Source organism: Ixodes scapularis, unplaced genomic scaffold, assembly GCF_016920785.2.
Source record: "Ixodes scapularis isolate PalLabHiFi unplaced genomic scaffold, ASM1692078v2 PGA_scaffold4__175_contigs__length_147842914, whole genome shotgun sequence".
Classification (NCBI taxonomy): domain Eukaryota; kingdom Metazoa; phylum Arthropoda; class Arachnida; order Ixodida; family Ixodidae; genus Ixodes; species Ixodes scapularis.
The window spans coordinates 68,197,776-68,217,264 of NW_024609879.1; the positions used below are offsets into that span (position 1 = coordinate 68,197,776).

A 19,489-nucleotide genomic window follows, 5' to 3' on the forward strand; every position below is an offset into this window, starting at 1 on the left:
TGTTAGATACTCATTCCTTCCACAAACCAAAAGTGACTACAATATTGCTTTGTATCAAGCTGTGGTATTACAATCAATTTAAGCTTTTTCTTCTTATATCTCACATCGCAAATCTGAAATATGTTTTGTGTGTTATGTTTACCGTCAACGCATTCTAGCAGATGACGGATCTCATTTTTATTTGTTATTGTCAGAGCATTTTTTGCGTGAGTATTTAGTGATATCATTTGTAGCACCTTTTCAAGTTTGTGCTGCCCTTGTTAATGTTGTTTTCTTGTAGACTTGTATACTCACCCTATCATAGCCTCAAAAGAGACCGATAGTATTCTGAAATAAATAAATAAAGAAAGAAATACGCACGGGGCTTGTATAATTCTTTAATATTACTTTTTTAATTCGCTCACAAACAAATAAATGGCTTCCTCTTCCTTTTTTCCTTCACTTCTGTCCACGTGCATCTATTGTATCGATAGATTCAAGAGGTTCAATAAACACGTATCAAAGTCTAGTCGCCGCCAAAACGAATCCAAATCGTTTGCCACGCGCTTTACAGTCTGGCCCGTCGTACATTTTCTTCCGAAACGTCTCCACCCTGAATCCAGCGTCAGCGAGAGCCTCCATGATGCTGCTCTCGTCAAGACACGTCATCGGGACGGTCTCTTGGCCAACCCTGTGCGAAGTGATGCCTCCCACCCCGGCTTGGACGAGCAGACCGCCTCTGGTCACCAAACGGCCCACGTTGGACAACGCTCGCCGGTAGGACTGCAGGTCGGCCGTTGCAGACTCCAAGCAGTTGCAAGAGAGGACGACGTCGAAGGTGTCCCGATGGTCCTCTGGGAGCACGGCGGGGTCCAGGACGTCGCAGGGAACCACCTTTCTGACTGCTCGACGGGCGCGTTCCATGATCTCCAGAGCGCCCTTTCTGGTATCGCTGCAAACAAAAAACGCAAGAGCCAAAACGCGTGCAAAAAAGAAAAAACCGAAAATACGTGATTGTTATATATATATATATATATATATATATATATATATATATATACAGTATGCCGGGTGTTCAATTTTAATTCGTACAAATTTATTAGAAAAAAAATCCGTAAAAAATGCACCAATACTGTTTCTGTAGGTGAGGTATACGGCCAGGGTGACATTAGGTGGGTGGCTAATCTTTGCGATAAGTCGGCTAATTAATAAAAAAATCGTTACTGAACTTCGTAATTAGTGAAAAGAGACATATGATTCCCATCAGAAACTTACTAAGCGTCATCAAAAACCACTAAATAAGCTCTTTTTAGAACGACTTGAAGCTCGTGGGAAATTCGGGGCGCGCCAAAGTTATCACTCGTGCAGCAGGCGCAAAGCTAGCAGTAGCGGAACAGGATGATAATCGAATCAACCGCAAAACCAAGAAGTACCAATGTTACTGTACATTCATTTTGAAAAATTTGCAGCTGTGACGGTGTAAGTTTTATGAACGCGGTGTTTCGCTCTCGATTTTCGAAACTCGGAACTAAATAGCCCTAAGAGTATTTTTTTATCGTAGACAGCGCGCGCTCTTTGACGATACGGCGATGGCAGTCCGGCTTATCAGACTCGTACGCGGTACGACTCATTGGCTTGGTATAATGCGATTAAGGTTTATTTTTGGCTTGTTTTTGCCTTTTGTTGAGTGTCAATGATTATAGCTGACACAATTTTTGTCCTTCTCTTTTGAGTGAGGGGGTTGGGAAACTTGTTTGCGTTTTTTAAGAGTGTGTTCCGGGCTTAACCTTGCGGCGGAGCCTCCCTCCTTGACCTTGTGTTGAGTTTAGCTGCCAGCAGCTCAAGGCCTGTTCCCACACTGCAGCAACCGAATAGGACCGGCTGAGAGACCGGTTTCTAAGCCTATCTCGACGGCTTAGGGCCTGCTCCGCGGCGCCGCATCCGGTCCTAAGCCGTCGCAAGGAGCTCGAAAACCGGCCTTGTCTTAGTCGGTCCTATTTCGTTGCTGATGTGTGATTGGGCCTTTACTCCCGACCTCCTGCCCAAAGTAAGGGGCCACCTCTTGTGCTTTAAATGAGGCATGCACGTGACGTGACACGTGACCGGGCTCGGAGGTCTCGAGTTCCGACGACGAAGAATGTTTTGTAACCAGTTATGATGAAGGCCGGACTCAGGCCTAAACGTCGACCAATATGTCGTAAAACCCCACTAAAAGATTCGCAGTACATTCACTTTCCTATACACTTTTCGTCGTCCTACAAAACAGTAGTTTCGCTATATATATATATATATATATATAGGTGAGGCAAAGCAGTTTGAGAACAATGGACCAGGAAAATGTAATAAGTCAGAGATCCGTACTTGCAGAGTTGCTATGCTAGGAGTTTAGTTTATGTAAAACGACAGTTTCGCCGAGAGGCTCGGCTTTGTCACGAGATGGAATACATGTCTTGAATTTGAGTGTGTTCCGGGCTTAACACATATATGCTATCTCCTGACGAAGCCAAGCCTCTCGGCGAAACTGTCGTTTTACATAAAATAAACTCCTAGCATAGCAACTCCGCAAGTACGGATCTCTATCTTATATATATATATATATATATATATATATATATATATATATATATATATATATATATATATATATATATATATATATATATATATATATATATACATATATGTTAATAGCGTGTGAAAGGACTTGGAAGACACGGCAACCAGGTCTTGTCAGTTCGGCCTTTTATTTACGACCAACTTCCTCTTCCTTATCCCCGTGGCTACTTCGTCGTTCTTTGTATAACCAAATTATGTGATTGCGGTCTAACCGTAACACTACCCCCCTCCTCTGGAGAAGGCGAAGGTACGGGTTGAAGAAAGTTGTCGTGATCGGAGCGCAAGGTGTATGGTTTCATTCAAGACACATGGACGAAATCCTTCTTCCCGTGAACTATTGTCTGGAATAGGCGTCACACGTCCTATTTCGTAGTTGACGTCAGATGTCTGTCGTGTGATTCGGTATGGTCCAAAATACCGGGAGAGAAGTTTTTCTGAACGTCCAACAACACGAACGGGTGACCAGACTAAAATAAGATCGCCGACGGAGTAGTTAACTTGTCTGTGCTTGTCGTTATAACGGATGACCTGTGTCTGCTGAGAAGCAAATGTGCGGTGTTGACCGAGTTGGCGGGACTCTTCTGCCCGGTGAAGAACGTCTTGTACGTAGTCAGATCATGGTTCGGAAACGCTTAGAAGGATCGTGTCTAGGGGCGTTACTACGTCCCAAACGTAGACTAAGTAAAATGGAGAATAGTGGGTAGTTTCATGGATGGCCGTGTTGTAAGCATAAGTAACAAACGGCAAAACTTGATCCCAGTTGTCATGATTATTGGAAATGTACATTGCTAGCATCGAGGCGAGGGTTCGATTAAAGCGTTCAGTCATCCCATTTGCTTGAGGGTGGTAGGCAGTTGTGGTGCGATGGATTGTGCAACAATACCGAAGGAGGTGCTGAATGACTGTAGATAAAAAGACGCGCCCTCGGTCGCTCACGAGTTTTCTAGGAAATCCGTGTCGCAGAACAAAATTGTAGAGAAAAAACGAGGCCACCTGTTCTGCATTTGGTGCCGTGAGAGCCTGGGTTTCTACGTATCGCGACAAATGGTCGACGGCGACGATTATCCATCGTTTTTTGTGTGTTGACTCAGGAAAAGGGCCAAGGAGAACAATTCCAACAGTCTCAAATGGGTGGCTAGGAGGCTGAATGGGATGCAGATAGCCCGCAGGAGCGAGGGTAGGAGTTTTTCTGCGCTGGCAAGCTTCACATAATGTGACGTATCTGTGCACATTTTTGTATAAGCCAAATCAGGAAAAACGAGAGCGGGCGCGGTTGTATGTTCGAAACGCACCCAAATGTCCGGCAGTCGAATAATCATGAAGGGAACGAAGTACATCAGAGCGTAAATGTCGCGGGATCATGAAAAGCAGGGATTTTCCTGTCGGTTCAAAATTGCGAAGATATAGAACTCTGCCGACAATTGCATACATACGTTCCATTTTCGCTGCTCTGCTCCGTGGCAAAGGATGCAGTAAGAGTCGGATGATACTCCGCAATTTCGGATCGTTACGTTGTTCCGTCGCGATGTCCATTTAGGGGGATAAGGCTTGAACAGGGATCTCGGTGGTATCCGCGTCATCGGTGGTGGTTGGTTGTAGAGGGCAGCGGGACAAAGCGTCGGCATCTTGGTGAGCCTAGCCTGCCTTATAAACTATCTTGATATCATACTCCTGTGACGAAGTGACCATCTAGCGAGACGTCCTGATGGGTCTTTTATGTTGGTCAACCAGCAGAGAGCGTGGTCATCAGTCACTACTCGAAAGCGTCACCCAAATAAGTACGGTCGAAACTTGGTTATGGCCCATATTACAGCTAAACACACTTCTCTGTTGTAGAGTAGTTTACCTCCGCTCTAGTGAGCGTGCGGCTAGGATACGCGATGACCTGTTCCTTGTCATGTTTCTTCTGGATGAGGACAGCACCAATTTCATATCCGCTTGCGTCTGAATGTATTTCTGTGGGAGAGCGGGGGTCAAAATGGCATAGCATTGGGTCATTTGTCAGGGTGAGCTTTAAGGATTTGAAAGAGTTCACTTGGTCTTTCGTCCATTCGAATGCTGTATCCTTTGAGAGAAGGCGATTTAGAGGTGCTGCACGTCAGTGATATCTTAGATAAAGCGACGGAAGTATGAGCAGAGGCCCAAAAAGCTTTTCAGTTGTTTAACGTTGAGTGGCCGGGGAAATTCCGAGACAGCTCTTGTCTTGTCGGGGTCAGGACGAATGTTGTCTGCGCTGACGGTGTGACCCAAGATCTGAATTTCGCGGCAAGCAAGATGGCATTTCTTAGTATTAAGTTGGAGACCCGCTGTCTTAATGCATTCTAGGACGGATTGCAATCGTAAGAGGTGCTCTTTAAATGTCGCAGAGAAGATGACAACATCATCTAAATAGCATAGGCATGTTTGCCATCTTAAACCCCTCAATAAAACATCCATCATCGTCTCGAACGTGGCAGGAGCGTTGCTTAAACCAAACGGAAGGACTTTGAATTCATATTGACCGTCGGGAGTTATAGAGGCTGTTTTCTCTTGATCTTGGTCATATATTGGTATCTGCCAATATCCGGATCAAAGGTCGGAAGAGGAAAAATATTCGGATTCTTGTAAGCTGTCTAAAGCTTCGTCGATTCGTGGTAGAGGATAGACGTCTTTTTTGGTGACATTATTTAGGCGTCCGTAATCTACGCAAAACCTCCACGACCCATCTTTTTTCTTGATCGTAGGGAAGCATAAGCCCCATTAGGAGATAGGCAAACTGCAATGTTGTTTGGTTTGGCGCCATCTAGCGACTGAAACAAGAAATGCTGGGTACCCCTGGGAGTGGCGGCTGCATTGTTCAAACGTGAGCTTTTACTCTGGTGGCGCCGCTTAGCCTAGAGTCTGAAGCAAGAAATGCTGGATATCCCAGGAAGCCGTGATCGCGTAAGGTGCCAGTAGAGCGGAAGCTACGGCCCTGGCGGGCCAATCGGAACGTGACTGCCTATCACCGGAGCGCGCCTCAACTCCGGAGAAGTATCAGCCTTTTCGCTGCGTCATGCTCCACTATGTGCGGGTTGCGCTCGTATACGTCGCGCATTTCGAAGCCTTTGGCGGGCAATGTTGGGCTTATCGTTTAGCCTTTGCCAAGTTACAACGAGACAGGGTATAACCGTGCGCTCTTACCCTGCTGGCGCCGCCTGGCCGTTGTGCAACGAGCCTCTGCTGCGTCGCGCGATGACAGCGCAGCAGAAGTTGGTTGCACTATCTCTTCACGGGGCGCGGTGCCGCCGGGGCTGAGATGCGCTCCGATAGTAAACCGAAACTTTAAAAACTCGTCGACTTTGTGCGATCTTTCAGAAAGCTGTAAAATGCCTCACGTGTCTTCTATCGTTCTGCAATTTGTTGATTTAGTGTTTTTCGATGATGCTGAGCAATTTTCTAATTTAAACCATGCCCTTAAACACAATATTAAAAAAAATTAATTACGCAAAAATAATTAACAACTTAATTATCCCGGACTTTAATAATTTTCCTAAATGGGCCCCTGGCCCAGGACCAAAACGCAACAAGCCTTTTTTCGTTGCGATGAGCAGTTTTCGCAGGAGCGATTTGGCCTGTGTTCTCCGAAACATCCTATATCAAATCAAATCAAATATTTATTTTCGAGAAAACTGGAGGGATCGCCAGACAAAAAGCTGTTGAAAAACAGCTTGACTGGGTCTGGGATCCCTTAACATTGGCAGCAGCTTTGACACTGAAAAACATATGTTATACATACATACACACACACAAACACACACACACACACACATATATATATATATAAAAATAAATAAAAAAAAAAGTTATAGCCATAACATTCATTCGAAATCCCAAGCTACCCACAGTTCAAGCGGATGTCTTTTTTGTCTAACGTGTATATGTTTATGTTGTTAGTTATATACTTGTTTAATAAGCATGGTACATTATGATGTAGTGACTGAAAGTTATAGTTGGTGCGGGACTGAGCAAGCACATATGTCTCTGTACTGCGTGTGTTAACATTACTTTTGTTCATTTTGAGTCCTGAAATAATGTACAAAAAATCTAGAAATGTTTGAGATGAAAAACGAATCGCACAGAGTAAACGGTATAGGTACATGCTCGCAACAGGAAGTAATCTAAATTTTGCAAACAAAGGTTCTGTGTGGTCTGTATACGAAACATCCACAATATAGTGTACTATTTTTTTTTTCAGTAGTAGTACATTATGAAGATTAGTTTTTGTCGTTGTAGCCCACACGAGATGGCAATAGTTTAAGTGAGACAGAAATGGAGCGTGCTAAATTTGTAGCTGAGTGTTGGGGGTAAAACACTCCGACAACGAGCGACAATACCGACAATTCGAGAAAGTTTACCAACTAGATAGTTGACATGAGATTCCCACATCAAGTGCTCCGAAACAAATACGCCTAAAGTTTTATGTTTATCTACTAGTTCAATTTCCGAAGAGTCAAGTTGAATAGTATCATTTACCACGATTGGTTTATTGGTAGCCCTGAATAAAATAGCCTTCCATTTTGTTGTGTTTACGCTAAGCCGATTTGCCTCAGACCATTGCGAAAACTTTTCTAGAACAGAGTTTGCGTTGCATAATACTGCATTAGCATCATTGCCAGAGAAAACAGGCTTGTGTCATCTGCATACATAATAAACTGTGCTTCATTATCAATATTCACAATGTCATTGATGAAGAGATTAAACAAAAGAGGTCCTAATATACTACCTTTCGGCACGCCTTGCTGTACATTTCGAAAAGAGGAGCAATGACCATCGATAAAAACACTCTGTTTCCGATCTTGTATGATTTCAGTAAAGTCAGTGGCACACCACGGACACCATAACGATTTAATTTCGCAGGCAAAATTTTGTAATTTAAAACATCAAACTCTTTGCTAAAATCAATGAATACACCTAATGTAATAAGTCTCTTGTCTATGTTTTGTAATATAATGGGAATGAGTAAAGATTGACAAGTGCAGCCGTAGTAATATTGCGAATGAAGAGGGGAGAAGGTGATGATTGAATTTATTGCATTAAAGTTAGGGAAAGGGAAAGGGAAAGAGAGCAGGCGAAAAATTGGGCCAGGAGCGGGGATTGAACCCTCAACATTCGCCTGTCTGGGGCGACGCCTTAACCAATTAGACCGTCCCGGCCACCTGGTTTCGGCGGACTCAATTTCTAACCAGCTCTCTGTGTACTATTTAGTTTCGAATTCGCTTAACTTGGTATACGACAACTGTTGCTGATTGAAGGCCCGCGCTATTTCCGACATGCGGCAGTGACGTGGCACGTCATCTCAGCTTGCAAATGTCGGAAAGGGCCCGTCTTCCAAGGTATTTAGGGAACCACTCCTCCCCATAGGGACAGGCCGCACCATATATATAATGGAAATGAGTGAAGATTGACAAGTGCAGCCGTAGTAATATTGCGAATGAAGAGGGGAGAAGGCGATTATTGAATTTATTGCATTAAAGTTAGGGAAAGGGAAAGGGAAAGAGAGCTGGCGAAAAATTGGGACATGAGCGGTGATTGAACCCGCAACCTTCGCCTGTCCGGGGCGACCCTTAGCAAAAAGAGGCCGTACTTCAAACGAAGTTGAAATATATTTAGTACGAATATTCATTTTGTATTTATTCTGTATTATTTTGGCCGCACTCGAAATACGTGCTTAAGGTATTCAAAATACATTATAAATATGAATCAAAAAATATTTAGATATACCGAAAATAGTTTTCCTTCACACTCAAGATGCCACTTGTGCATTAAAAACCGGTTACACAATTCTTTTTATTTTCGATTTTGTCAGCACATGGTGTCCCTGTGGTATTTGAAGGCACTACTAAATACATTTACAAAGCTACATTAGAAACGAACACAAACACCATGACGCACTGAGCAGCTCATTCACAGTCCCGTTGACTGCTCTAGAGCCTTATATAGCCTACATATTGAAGGTAATCATTTTTTCGGTGACCACCTCTGCGCTTATTAAAGGAGCAATGCAACAATTTTTGTACTTTGCACAAATACCGCGTAAAACAGATCCCTAACGTTAATGACCTATGAAACACGCGTTCGTTTTTCACCTCACGCAATAGAAGTCCCAGAAAAAAATTTAAGAAAAACGAGCAGCATTCACCCCCTCAACTCGCAGCCAGAACAAGCGGCCACGTGATCTGGAGCCGATTATATGCCGCCAATGTTGATCACAGCCACGCGCTGGGGTTGGCAAAGCGCAGGACACGCGCTGAGTTCCAGACATTGTTATGGCTCGGCTATTGTCGTCGTTGCAGCGATTGGACACGGGTTACAACCCGAATGCTCCTCGAGATAGCAATTGTCACGAGCCCAAGTCGAGTGCCCACGCAATGCTCGGGTCCAATCTATGAGCCGCATTCAAATATCGTCACTTGGGTGTACTGCGATCCCCGAGTTACGTCATCGAATTTTGCGAAGGAGAGATTGAATGAAAATGATCGCTTTCGTCCTTGAAATTACACCGCAACAAAGAAGTTTCTTGGCCAGTGGCGTTGCGTGTGAGTATCCTTGAGTCCCAGGTGTGCCAGTAAGCTCGTGTAGAGAGAAAAACATTCCAATTGAATATCGTTGCACAGCTCCTTTAAGGATCCAAGTATTCGATCTTCCCCTCGGTAGTCTGTCAAAGGGGAAACAGTGTTTTGAAGTTCGTGGACGATATCTCTTACTAAAAGGCATTGGTACAACTAATAATAATTCGGCGCAGTCCCTAAAACAATATCCACACAAACGGCTCATAAAATACATGTTATTGCTTCTCTGCGTAGCACCACTCAGGACGAAGCGAATCAAGGCAGTTTCTTCAGTTTAAAATACTGTAAACGACTTTATTCTCGTGAGGACCTAATTCTCGCAAAGTACGCGAATCGCCTACAATTCCGAAAAATAGGTCCCGTGAACAATTCCGGCAAAATGTAAAAACATTAAAATCTATATTGCGATTCCAGCGCGTCGCGAAAATTAGAATTTGCGAATTATTCCACTCCAACTTTGACCTAAATCGCGAAATATTGAGCCCGCGAAAAATAAATATTTTACAGTAGTTTTGCCTTTCCTTTTTAGTAGTAGACTATTTAATATGGTAGTTAATGTCACTATATTAAAGTCACTATTCGCATCACGTACAATGGTGAGTATACACGTTCAGTGAACTAACATTGTGCTAACAAAACCACGCCAAACGTATCTGTTCACAGCAACTGCTGAAGCTTTCCAGCATCAGCAAATGTTGTGGTTGCAGTTCTTCAACCCCATTTGTGATTGGTGTGCAAGGAACTGATCAGGTCTGTTCTTGATAGAAAAAAGGAAACAATAACATAAACTGGGCTGATTTATCAGTGCGGTGCTGCGCAATTCAGTTGACAAACTAATTAAATGTTGTATTTAGGCGCTTCAGTGTATTTCATATCTGCTTGAAGTGAACTTCTAGAAGGGGAGCATTTCAATATTTTGGTAGTTTAAGTCAAACTACCAAAGTATTGCAGTCAAAGGGTACTTAGAGTATAACACAACACTTTTTACGATTTTCAGGTATTTTAAAAGTATTCTGCACGTATTTTTTATTGCTCCATTTTTTTAAGGTTGGAGTATATTTTGCATGAATTAAATAACTATTTCAAGAAATATATGTGAAAGGTATTTTGCGCCTATTAATTTAGTATTTACATATTTCAAAACGCATGAAGGGAACTTCAAATGTAGTTTAAGTAAAGGTATTTTAAAATGATTTTTAGAAGTATATTTTAGTACCAATAAAAAAAAAGAAGTTTATTTTTTCGGCATATTTTTCGTGTACCTACAATTATGAACTGTATTTCAAATACACTCAAATTAGAATGTGGTATATTTCAAACGTATTAGTTTTCGCCAAGGGCGACGCCTTAACCGATTAGACCGTCCCGGCCACCTGGTTTCGGCGGACTCAATTTCTGACCGGCTCTCTGTGTACTGTTTAGTTTCGATTTCGCTTAACTTGGTAGACGACAACCGTTGCTGATTTAAGGCACGCGCTAGCCAGCCTTCGCTGGCCTTCGCACTGCTAAAGTGGATAGAGGCGAAAGGAGCTTCCCCGAACTCCTAACCTGTATCCCTAACTTTAATGCACTAAATTCAATAATCACCTTCTCCCCTCTTCATTCGCAATATATATATATATATATATATATATATATATATATATACATTATTATCGGGAGGGCGCTGTTTTGTCATAAGTAAAATCTGACCAAAAGAAGGAAAATTTAAGTTTTTATTTTCCAGGGTTCTACGGGTTATAACTGCCTCTTGTCGCAATTTTTAGATCCTTGATTATTTTTTTTGTCTTCATTGTTTCTTACCCGCTGTTGTCTATTTGGTATATGAGTCATGCCAAAACGGTATTTTTTGAACAAAAGAAATCTCGCCTAAGAGTAGCTTCGAGCCAAAGCAAAGTACTGAATTAAAGAAACTCCAAAATATTACCTAAATGTCTGTGTGTGTGTGTATGTGCCCGTTTCTTTTTTTTTGTTTTATATTTCAGGAGTTATGGAGAAAAGAAAGGTGGCCGCTTGCCGAATCAGGCAGACTAGACCTTACGAACTTATGCATAGAGCTAATGCCTGCTTTACAAGGTACGAATTTACTCGCGATTAAACAATGGAATGGCGCTGTTATGGCAAAAGAAATCGTTGTAAAAGCTGGTGTGCAAGACGTCGCAGCTGCGAAATAGCAAGCGAATCCGCACCATGTGAATCAGGCTTCCCACTGCTATTTCCAATGCGAACAAAACTCGCGAGTACGTATGACTTAAGGACAGGCCGATCACGTACACATGACCCTCCAGGGCCGCAATCGATTTGGCCCAGAAAGACAAGTCGATGGCGTCAGCGCTGTTGCGGAGCCACTTGTCAACTTCTAGTCTGTTGCTATCGACCAGATCACTGAGCACAATCCCCTGGAAGCGGGCGGCGGCAGTCAGCACAAACGCCGCTGTGGGCCCACATCCAACTTCGAGCAGAGTTGTACGTCCTTCCACGAGATCTGTTGAAACCGGAAAACCATGAATACACCCTTTTTCAAATCGAGCATCAATGGCGGTTCTCATTTAGGGGAACCGCCATTGTTGGGAAACTATAGAAAATGTAATTTTAAGGTGCACAGGGCTTCGTCCCACCCTCTTAGGGGTATGACTACGGATTTGGAGGGGAGGGGTGGGGGTGGGCATTCCGTTTTAGAAACATGGTTGGACGAATGGATAGGGAAACAATTGCGGTAACTAAGTGTAGATTAGAAGATTGGTGGAAAAGATATAGGGAGGGGCAAAAATGCAGATAAAAATAAACACCACATGGGGTGCGCGTGACGTCACTCAAAGAGTGCTCCGATGACCACCAAAGATGAGGGCAAGAAGGAGCTCCGCTCTTATCTGGACCCTCTTTTGTGCCTCCCGGATTCGCACAGGCGTCGCTATTCTCCTCCCAGAAGATTATAGAAGATTAACTGTCACTCCAAATTCTTAGAAAAACCGCTTCCCTCTCCTCCCCTTGCATGGTGGTCAAAAGTATGCGATGTAACGTCAGTGCAACCCATGTATGAAACGCTTCAAAAGGGGGTGAGGGTTGTGTTGGTACAAATTTCATACAAATCCTCAAAAAAAAAAAAGGATGACGAAATGTTAGGCTCTGTGGCGCAAGCTGCCGCCCCTTACAGAGGGTGGAGCCATTGCAGAAGTGTTGTAAGTTGGGCGAATTGGTATGATGACATGATGAACAGTACAGTGTATACAAAGACAAGGACAGAGAAAAGGAACATGCAGGACACACAGCGCTTGTGTGTCCTGCATGTTCCGTTTCTCTGTCCTTGTCTTTGTGTGCGCTGTACTGTTCATCAGGTAGAGCCATTACCGTCCATCCGTTCATGGGACAGAAAGCGTGAGGCTGAACCTAAGCCCTCTCCGAGCGCTGACGCAGTCACGCAGAACTCGGTGACAGGTCCTCCCCCGTCTTTGCGCTTTAGCAGAGCAAACGCTGGAGAGGAGGTCGCCAATTCTCCAGCCTTCGCACTGCTAAAGTGGATAGAGGTGAAAGGAGCTTCCCCGAACTCTTAACCTGTAGCTCAATATTAAGGGTATTCACTGGACGCTACATTTGAGGAAGATGTTTAGAGGGCATGCTCAGAACGAGCTCACATTATTAGGCTGCCGTGACCGTTAGTCTTGATGGTGGGGATACACGTTGCAAACGAACTGGAAAATTCCATTTAATCGCACGAACTACGGGTTTCAAATGTTAAGCCAAAATCTTCCACTTGTCTTAAATAAAGCTGAAAAACAAAATTTGTCAAACATTGAAAACCTACATCTCAATGAAATTCGAGAACTTTGTTTTCACAAATAAAAAATAAATTGTCTTGTGAGCTGTAAATGCATCCGGTTTATATATTTTTGTTTCCTGTATACACCCAGTCCCTAGATGCTGTCGTTTCTTTTCGTTCTTTGTGTAAGAGGTCAAATCCTTCCTCTAACAGCAAATAGAGTATATAAGTGTTTTATTTTTTTTTTTCCCCATGTCGCTGTGTGCTTGTTTTCCCCGGTTGCTGTTGTTTGTTACCGTATGCCAATTGTAAGGCTGCAGAGGCCTTGTCAAGTCAAAACTGTTTTGACTTTTTGCCTCTGCAGCCCACATCACTATTTGATGATGATGTAAATAAAATTGATTGATTGATTGATTGATTGATTGAACTATGCAAACCCTCCGTCAGCACGCGCTCCGCAGCAGTGTTGTACACGTTTTTCAAAAAAAGAACGAAAGCTCGTTTTAGTTCCTTCTGATTTTTGAAACGCGTTCTTGTTACAAGTTCCATCTGTGAAAAAAGAACTAGTTCCTGTTACAGTGTAAAAAATGGAAAGTATCGTTGCAAATACGTAACATTTGTATTTTGCTAATTACCATATTTAGTTAAATCAAGGAAAGATTGTTTTCTTCTTTCTTTTATCTATCCCATCAATACGCAACATATGAGTGTGTATGTCGCAATGGAAGGGCACCAGAAGAAGAAAACAAGCGGAAGCAGGGTTTTAGTTGTTGATATATTTAAGTTGAAAATCTCAGCTTTTAACCATATTCATGTGTGTAGTGGTCGATTGAGACGAGCCGAATGTAACCACATTGCACGAGCGTTTAACGTCCTCACACGTTTCAATTGAACAAAGTCCCTTGTTAGAACTTAACAACAGTTGCTTCTCGATGTTTCTGTCCGCAAGACGAGCAAGTGCAGGAGAGTGTAGGGCTCGTAGAAAGTCAGTCTTGAAAACTACAAATACCTCTTTGTGAAGGTTGGATTTGTTGTTCAGTTTGAAGGTGGGAGACAAGACAAGGAATAAAGGTTGTTTTTTTTTGTATCTTTTAAGTGACCAATGTTCGGGATGCAAGGGTGCGTTCAATATCTGGCAACCTGTGATCTTGTGGTAAATGTAGGTCTCGTTATGGCACTTCAGAAATGGCTGTAGTTCGCCTTAGATTTCTGGGTGTATGAAGATTTGTGGGACCAAACAAAGTAGCTGAGTTTGAAATGACCCTCTTTTTTTGTCTTTTCCTACGACTAAAATTTTGCTTTCTTTGCGTCAAGTTCGGGCACTCAAAAAAGAATCAATGTCCACCAGCTCTCCTGCACGCGAAACTGTTAGCAAGCGAGGACCACACAAAATAATCTATAAGATCAGCAGCCAAATGTTAACGAGATCCTGCACTTCGTAAATATATTGTTTTTGTACTGTCGAAATTTCCCTGTTATAAATAAAATAAAAATTACCTCACTGGACGAAAAAAAGGAACGCCGTTACTCTTTCCGTTCCAGTAAAAATGTAACGCGTTACCGTTCCAGTTCTAGCGATGCAAAATGGAACGCCGGCGTTCCTTCGTTCCTCCTAAAAGGAACGTGTTCCAGGAACGCCGTTCCGTACAACACTGCTCAGCAGTTGTGCACACATATATGCCACCAATGAATAGTCTCTATTGGCGACGCGCGCGATCAAAAGCGTCGCTGTGATCGGTCTTCCGCGATTGGCTGGATGCTGGCTTTGACGTCAGCAAAGGATTTCTCATCGACGGAAATAAGTGGAATGGAAAAACTTCAATTTTGACGGCGTTGGCAGTGCTGGTTTCAGTGCGCTATAATTTTTAAATTCCAACATGCTCATTACAAGCACCACCAAACTTGTTGTTCGCAAGGTATTGACGTTAAGGGAGGCAACTATAGGAGGGCGCCACCTAAACATCTCGCCGCTAATGCGGAGGGAAAGACTCTGCTCTTCCGCGCAGGCCGGGGCTGTGATTTCACTTCACCGCGCTCTGATTGGAGCATGACTCCGGGCGACAGCTCGGGGACTGGCAGGGGTAAACAAAGGGGTGTTGTCTGTTCTCCGCGGCCATATCGAAAGGCCTTTGTAGGCTCTCTGAAATCTTCTTCTAGCTCGCGAACCAGGACAGAAAAAAGAGACCAAAATCACCTTGAACTGTGCGCTACTTTGTTTGACACGAAAGAATTTACCCTCGGATCATACGAAGCACCAATATGCGTTCTGGTCTCCGGTGCTCGTATGTTGACGTGAGCGCCTCCAACGTCAAGTGTAGCTACAGCCATCTTCGGCGAGCTGAACGGGCTGCCGAGCTTTGGAAGACCGATCTCCCGCAGCACCGGCAGCCGGAGAGCAGCACCATGGCGCTCGCTGGGGTGAGTTACGTCATCTTTTTACTAGTACATTTCGTATCATACACAAACAGCTGCAGGGTAAAGGAGCATATCAATGTAAAACAAAATGTTACGGAAAAGCAGCGGTTTCGAGTGCGGTACGACCGAGCCGAGTGCGCAGTCGTCTGTTTTTCTTTTTTTCCCCCGGCGACAAGCTGTATGCCACTTGTCCAAACAGTTGGTGTGGTAGGATATCTTTATGTGCGTCATAAACTTCACAGTCACAAGCCAGCGTTGGGTGGCAGCCTGTTGTAGTACTGATTGCGCCGTGTCTGAGTGACATCCGATGTCACTTCAGCGAGATCATCTGTGTAAATAAGATAAGTTTTGTTTTACAAAAGTCTATTTCGATTAAAACTAATCAGCATTAGCACCCTTGGATCGGGGTGCTTTGCACCGTGCACCCTATACTACTTCACACCTTTATAGGGTGCTTTGGCACAGGGGTGCTCGTTTGCACCCTTAAAAGGTGCTCGTCCTGGGAAAAGCGCTTTACACCCCAAAGGGGTGTAAAAAAGTTTAGTGTGTGGCGTAGCCAGGAGGGGGGAAGGAGGTTCAGCCCATCGCACCCCTCATCATGCCCCTCCCCCCCCCCCCCCCTTCCCGGCTGAAGGAAAATCCCTGGCTAAGCCAGTGCTTCACGCGAGCGATCAAGCGCCGTACTAAGGCATTAAATTCGAGACGCGCTATTACTCTGGCGTGTGTTCTAATACTCGCATATGAAGCGCGAGGGAGGCAAACACTACGGGGGCGAGCAGCATATTTTGGTACCTGCTTAATAGTTTTCTTAGGTCCCTTAACTTGAAAGTGCTTGGGTTCCCCTTACCGCGCTATTCCAACAGAATCCACCGGGTGCCTTGCTTCTGAAAACACCTCTGCTTAAAGGACATGCTTCAGATCCTTTGTAATGCCATCGGCGGCTGTGCGTTTTCCTGAGGGCCTGCGCTTAATGGTCCCGCCATCAGCTGAGAAGCTCATCATGGAGGTAACATTATGGAAGCAACTACTCCACGCATTCTGAGACAGCTTTTAAAAGTTGTGGAAGCCGAATACTGGCGTTGATATCGCATGTAAAAAATTAAATTATTAGTTGCTTTATGGCTTATGCACCTTTATTTTGCAAGCCACATACGGCTAAAAAGTGTCATGTGATCTCAACTAGATTGCTAAAGGTACAGAAAAGTTACCGGTTGCAGACCACTGTAACATTGTCGTTAATTATACGTTATTTCTTGGCATGCTGCTGGTATTGCTCTGCTGATGTTTTGACGCCCTTTTCTTTATCGTTGACGTGTCGACAGTGACGCTTGGGGGAAATAACTCCGTCAGTTACCTCCTCAGCCATACACATCGTTCACCTCGTCACTCCCTTTTCTCCTCTGGTTAATGTGGCTCAGATCACCGTTGTGCAGTCATCCCGTTTAAAGTTCTCTCGACACCCCATTCTCACATCTCAGGCCGATCGTCCCGCTCTCGCGCAAAACTCACACACCTCGCCTTCTTCTATACTCCCGAACTCGGCTCGGTCGTCCGCTCAGCGTCTATGTTTAGTCCCATGCCCACTGCTTTATGACCCCTTTGACGTGACAAATCTAGCTTCTGTATCCGAACATCAATACGGGTTAGTGTTCAATTTGCAAACTCGATGCTTCAAAAAGACAGTACGAGCTTCCTTCAGCATCAACCAGCAACCATGCGATGACAAAAACTAAAGCTATAACTTCCAATGTTACAAACCCAGGAGTACGAGGACAGAAGGAACGAATCTCAGTATTTGGATAGATGTCCTCAAGGTTCCCAGCTTTAAATTTGTGGTAGTATTTGTGTAAGTTCAAATTCAGTGAGGCTAAAAATAGCGAACGATGCGGAGGTCTTTGTACTGACTTGTGTCCCTTGGATGTGAGCAGGTGTTTATTACATAAGGAATGAAATTAATAGACATGCTCATATATGCATTCTGTTGCGTAAAAAAATAGGCTTGCACTAATTTTTAGTTGTAACGTCATGGGAGGACAAATACGCTGCTCAAGGGTGTAAACGGATTGTTTGCCTACTGGGACGACTGTTTAACAGGAGACGACCTTCTGTCCTGCAAGAACTTCACCATCTGGGACCAAGTGCACAAGGGGGTCGCACTTCAACCGCACAAAAGAAGGGCACTTTGACTTCGAGTTGTGGGCATCTAGCCAGTACGGAGTACTGGCTAGATGCCCACACCTGCTGATCGGTACTAATGATCTTATCAATATGAAATATCACAGAATATAAAGTGATAACCTGAACTGGAGGACAAAGTGCTCTACTAAAGGTTTTTCTGACCTAGTATATTTATGACTTGAAAGTAATCTGCCTTCTTCATGAAGTTTGAAAATGCAGAATTCGTTCCCGTAACTGTCCCACTTCAACAAAAAGTGCAAATTGAAACACAATTGTTCTGCTTTCCGGCGGAAACGGAAAGCCAACGACTCTCCATCTTTCTCTTCGCAATAGAGGGAAGGGGTCCGAGACTGATTGCATATCTTATATACGCTGTCGGTTTTATAAGTAAATAAAAAAAATAGATATTATCAAATGATTTGTGAATCCATAGACATGGGTAGTCTATATTTGAGTCATGCATATATAAAGTTAGAACCTGCTTTTATGCACCCTTAAGAAGCGTTTGGGTCCTGAGACTTCTGCTTGGACTCAGCAGCACGCAACTCACCTCTGTTATTCCTGTAGTTTGTTTCACTCTTTATGAGAGCATAGGCGAAGTTATAAACACCAGCATATTGTCTGACCAGTGCTTGAACTGCCGTGATGTTGACAGAGCCGTAGCTGTAGAGAATAATTGTCAGCAGGGGATAGTCGAAGAAACAAGGTATTTCCTGCACAACTATTCATTAGCGAGCACTACTATACTTTCAGTACATGCGTTACACGGTTACACCTATAATGCAAGGAACAAGTCTTCGACTGGTGTGTTTAATGTCCTATTTTGGTTTTGCCTAAAAATATTACCAAGTGGCAATGCGTTAGGTCAGAAAAACCTGGCGCGTCATGCTGCCGGATGTCATGACCCTGGTGGTGGGCCATAGTAGTTCCGGCCAAAAAGCTCATGCAAACTGGAGTATCGCTGTCATCGCTGCGTCCTAACTCCTAACTGTCCAGACTTTCGTGGACTGTCAAACTGGAGAGCAACCCGTAGCAGATCAAGTGTTTGCTACATTTACTACCGCTGCTGCAACACTGCCACAATCGTGGCTGGGGAAAGCATGACACAGCTACGACATTATAAGGCGCAAATCGAAGGACGACTTTTTCTGAACGCACTAAGCACACTGGTTGGAGACTCGTTTAGGCACTGTAGTTCCAATTTAGGTCGATATTGAAGACTGCGGTACGGAGTGTGCTGAAAGCTTTGGTAGGGAGTGGGTTGTACTTTTCACTTGGTCAGTGTTGTGGAAATCAGCACTTTGGCTATTGTTGCCAACGAGAGAGAAGTCATGAGCTTTACCTCTACTTGCTTTCAAGCTTGCATATTAAAGTTAAAAAATAGTTTATTGATTCATACCCGCTCTTAAAAATCTTTGGTATTGTAGTGGTTCATGCTCACGGTACATTTATTTGAGATTTCAGAAGGGAATACTTTAGAGACGTATGTTGGCTCTAGATAGGTTCCTCCCGCCGGGTGCTGTGATAAGATGACCTGATGTGTGTTCCCGACTATTATCTCCGTGAGCGACATAACGACGTGTTGTTTAACACGTTGGTTTAAACAGAACTCTGAAGTATCCCGAGTACAACCAAAGACTACTCCGGCTCCCTAGTGCGCCTCTCCATCTCTCCCTCTTTCCCGTCGGTTAAAAACAGCCCCTTGGAATCCTTGCTGCCCTACTTTTCCTTGGTGATGTCCCATCATTCGTCCATCATGCTAGAAGTCCGTCCCATAACACTCTCGCCTGGTCATAAAGTTGGCAATCGCGCGTTACACATATGTAACGTGCTGTGGCCACAGTCCGAGGTGCCTCAGCATTTCCCGGCCTCCTGGTTCTTCGTCCAGGGACGCTCATCCAGCGAAGTCAAACACACACACACACACGAAAAAGCAAAGTCGGCAAAAACCTGG

At 43.9% G+C, this 19,489-nt stretch overlaps 1 protein-coding gene across 1 annotated transcript in view; it reads right to left on the bottom strand.

The window, feature by feature from the left end:
* Positions 1-498: 498 nt before the first annotated feature.
* Positions 499-19,489, bottom strand: part of LOC121047736 (nicotinamide N-methyltransferase) — a 36,742-nt gene continuing 17,751 nt past the window's right edge. Inside the window, exons 2-3 of the mRNA XM_040503218.2 lie at positions 11,460-11,670; positions 499-931 (exon numbers count right to left, since the gene is read on the bottom strand). Of these exons, the coding sequence (XP_040359152.2) occupies positions 499-931; positions 11,460-11,670 (644 nt within the window). The remainder of the gene's footprint in view (positions 932-11,459; positions 11,671-19,489) is intronic.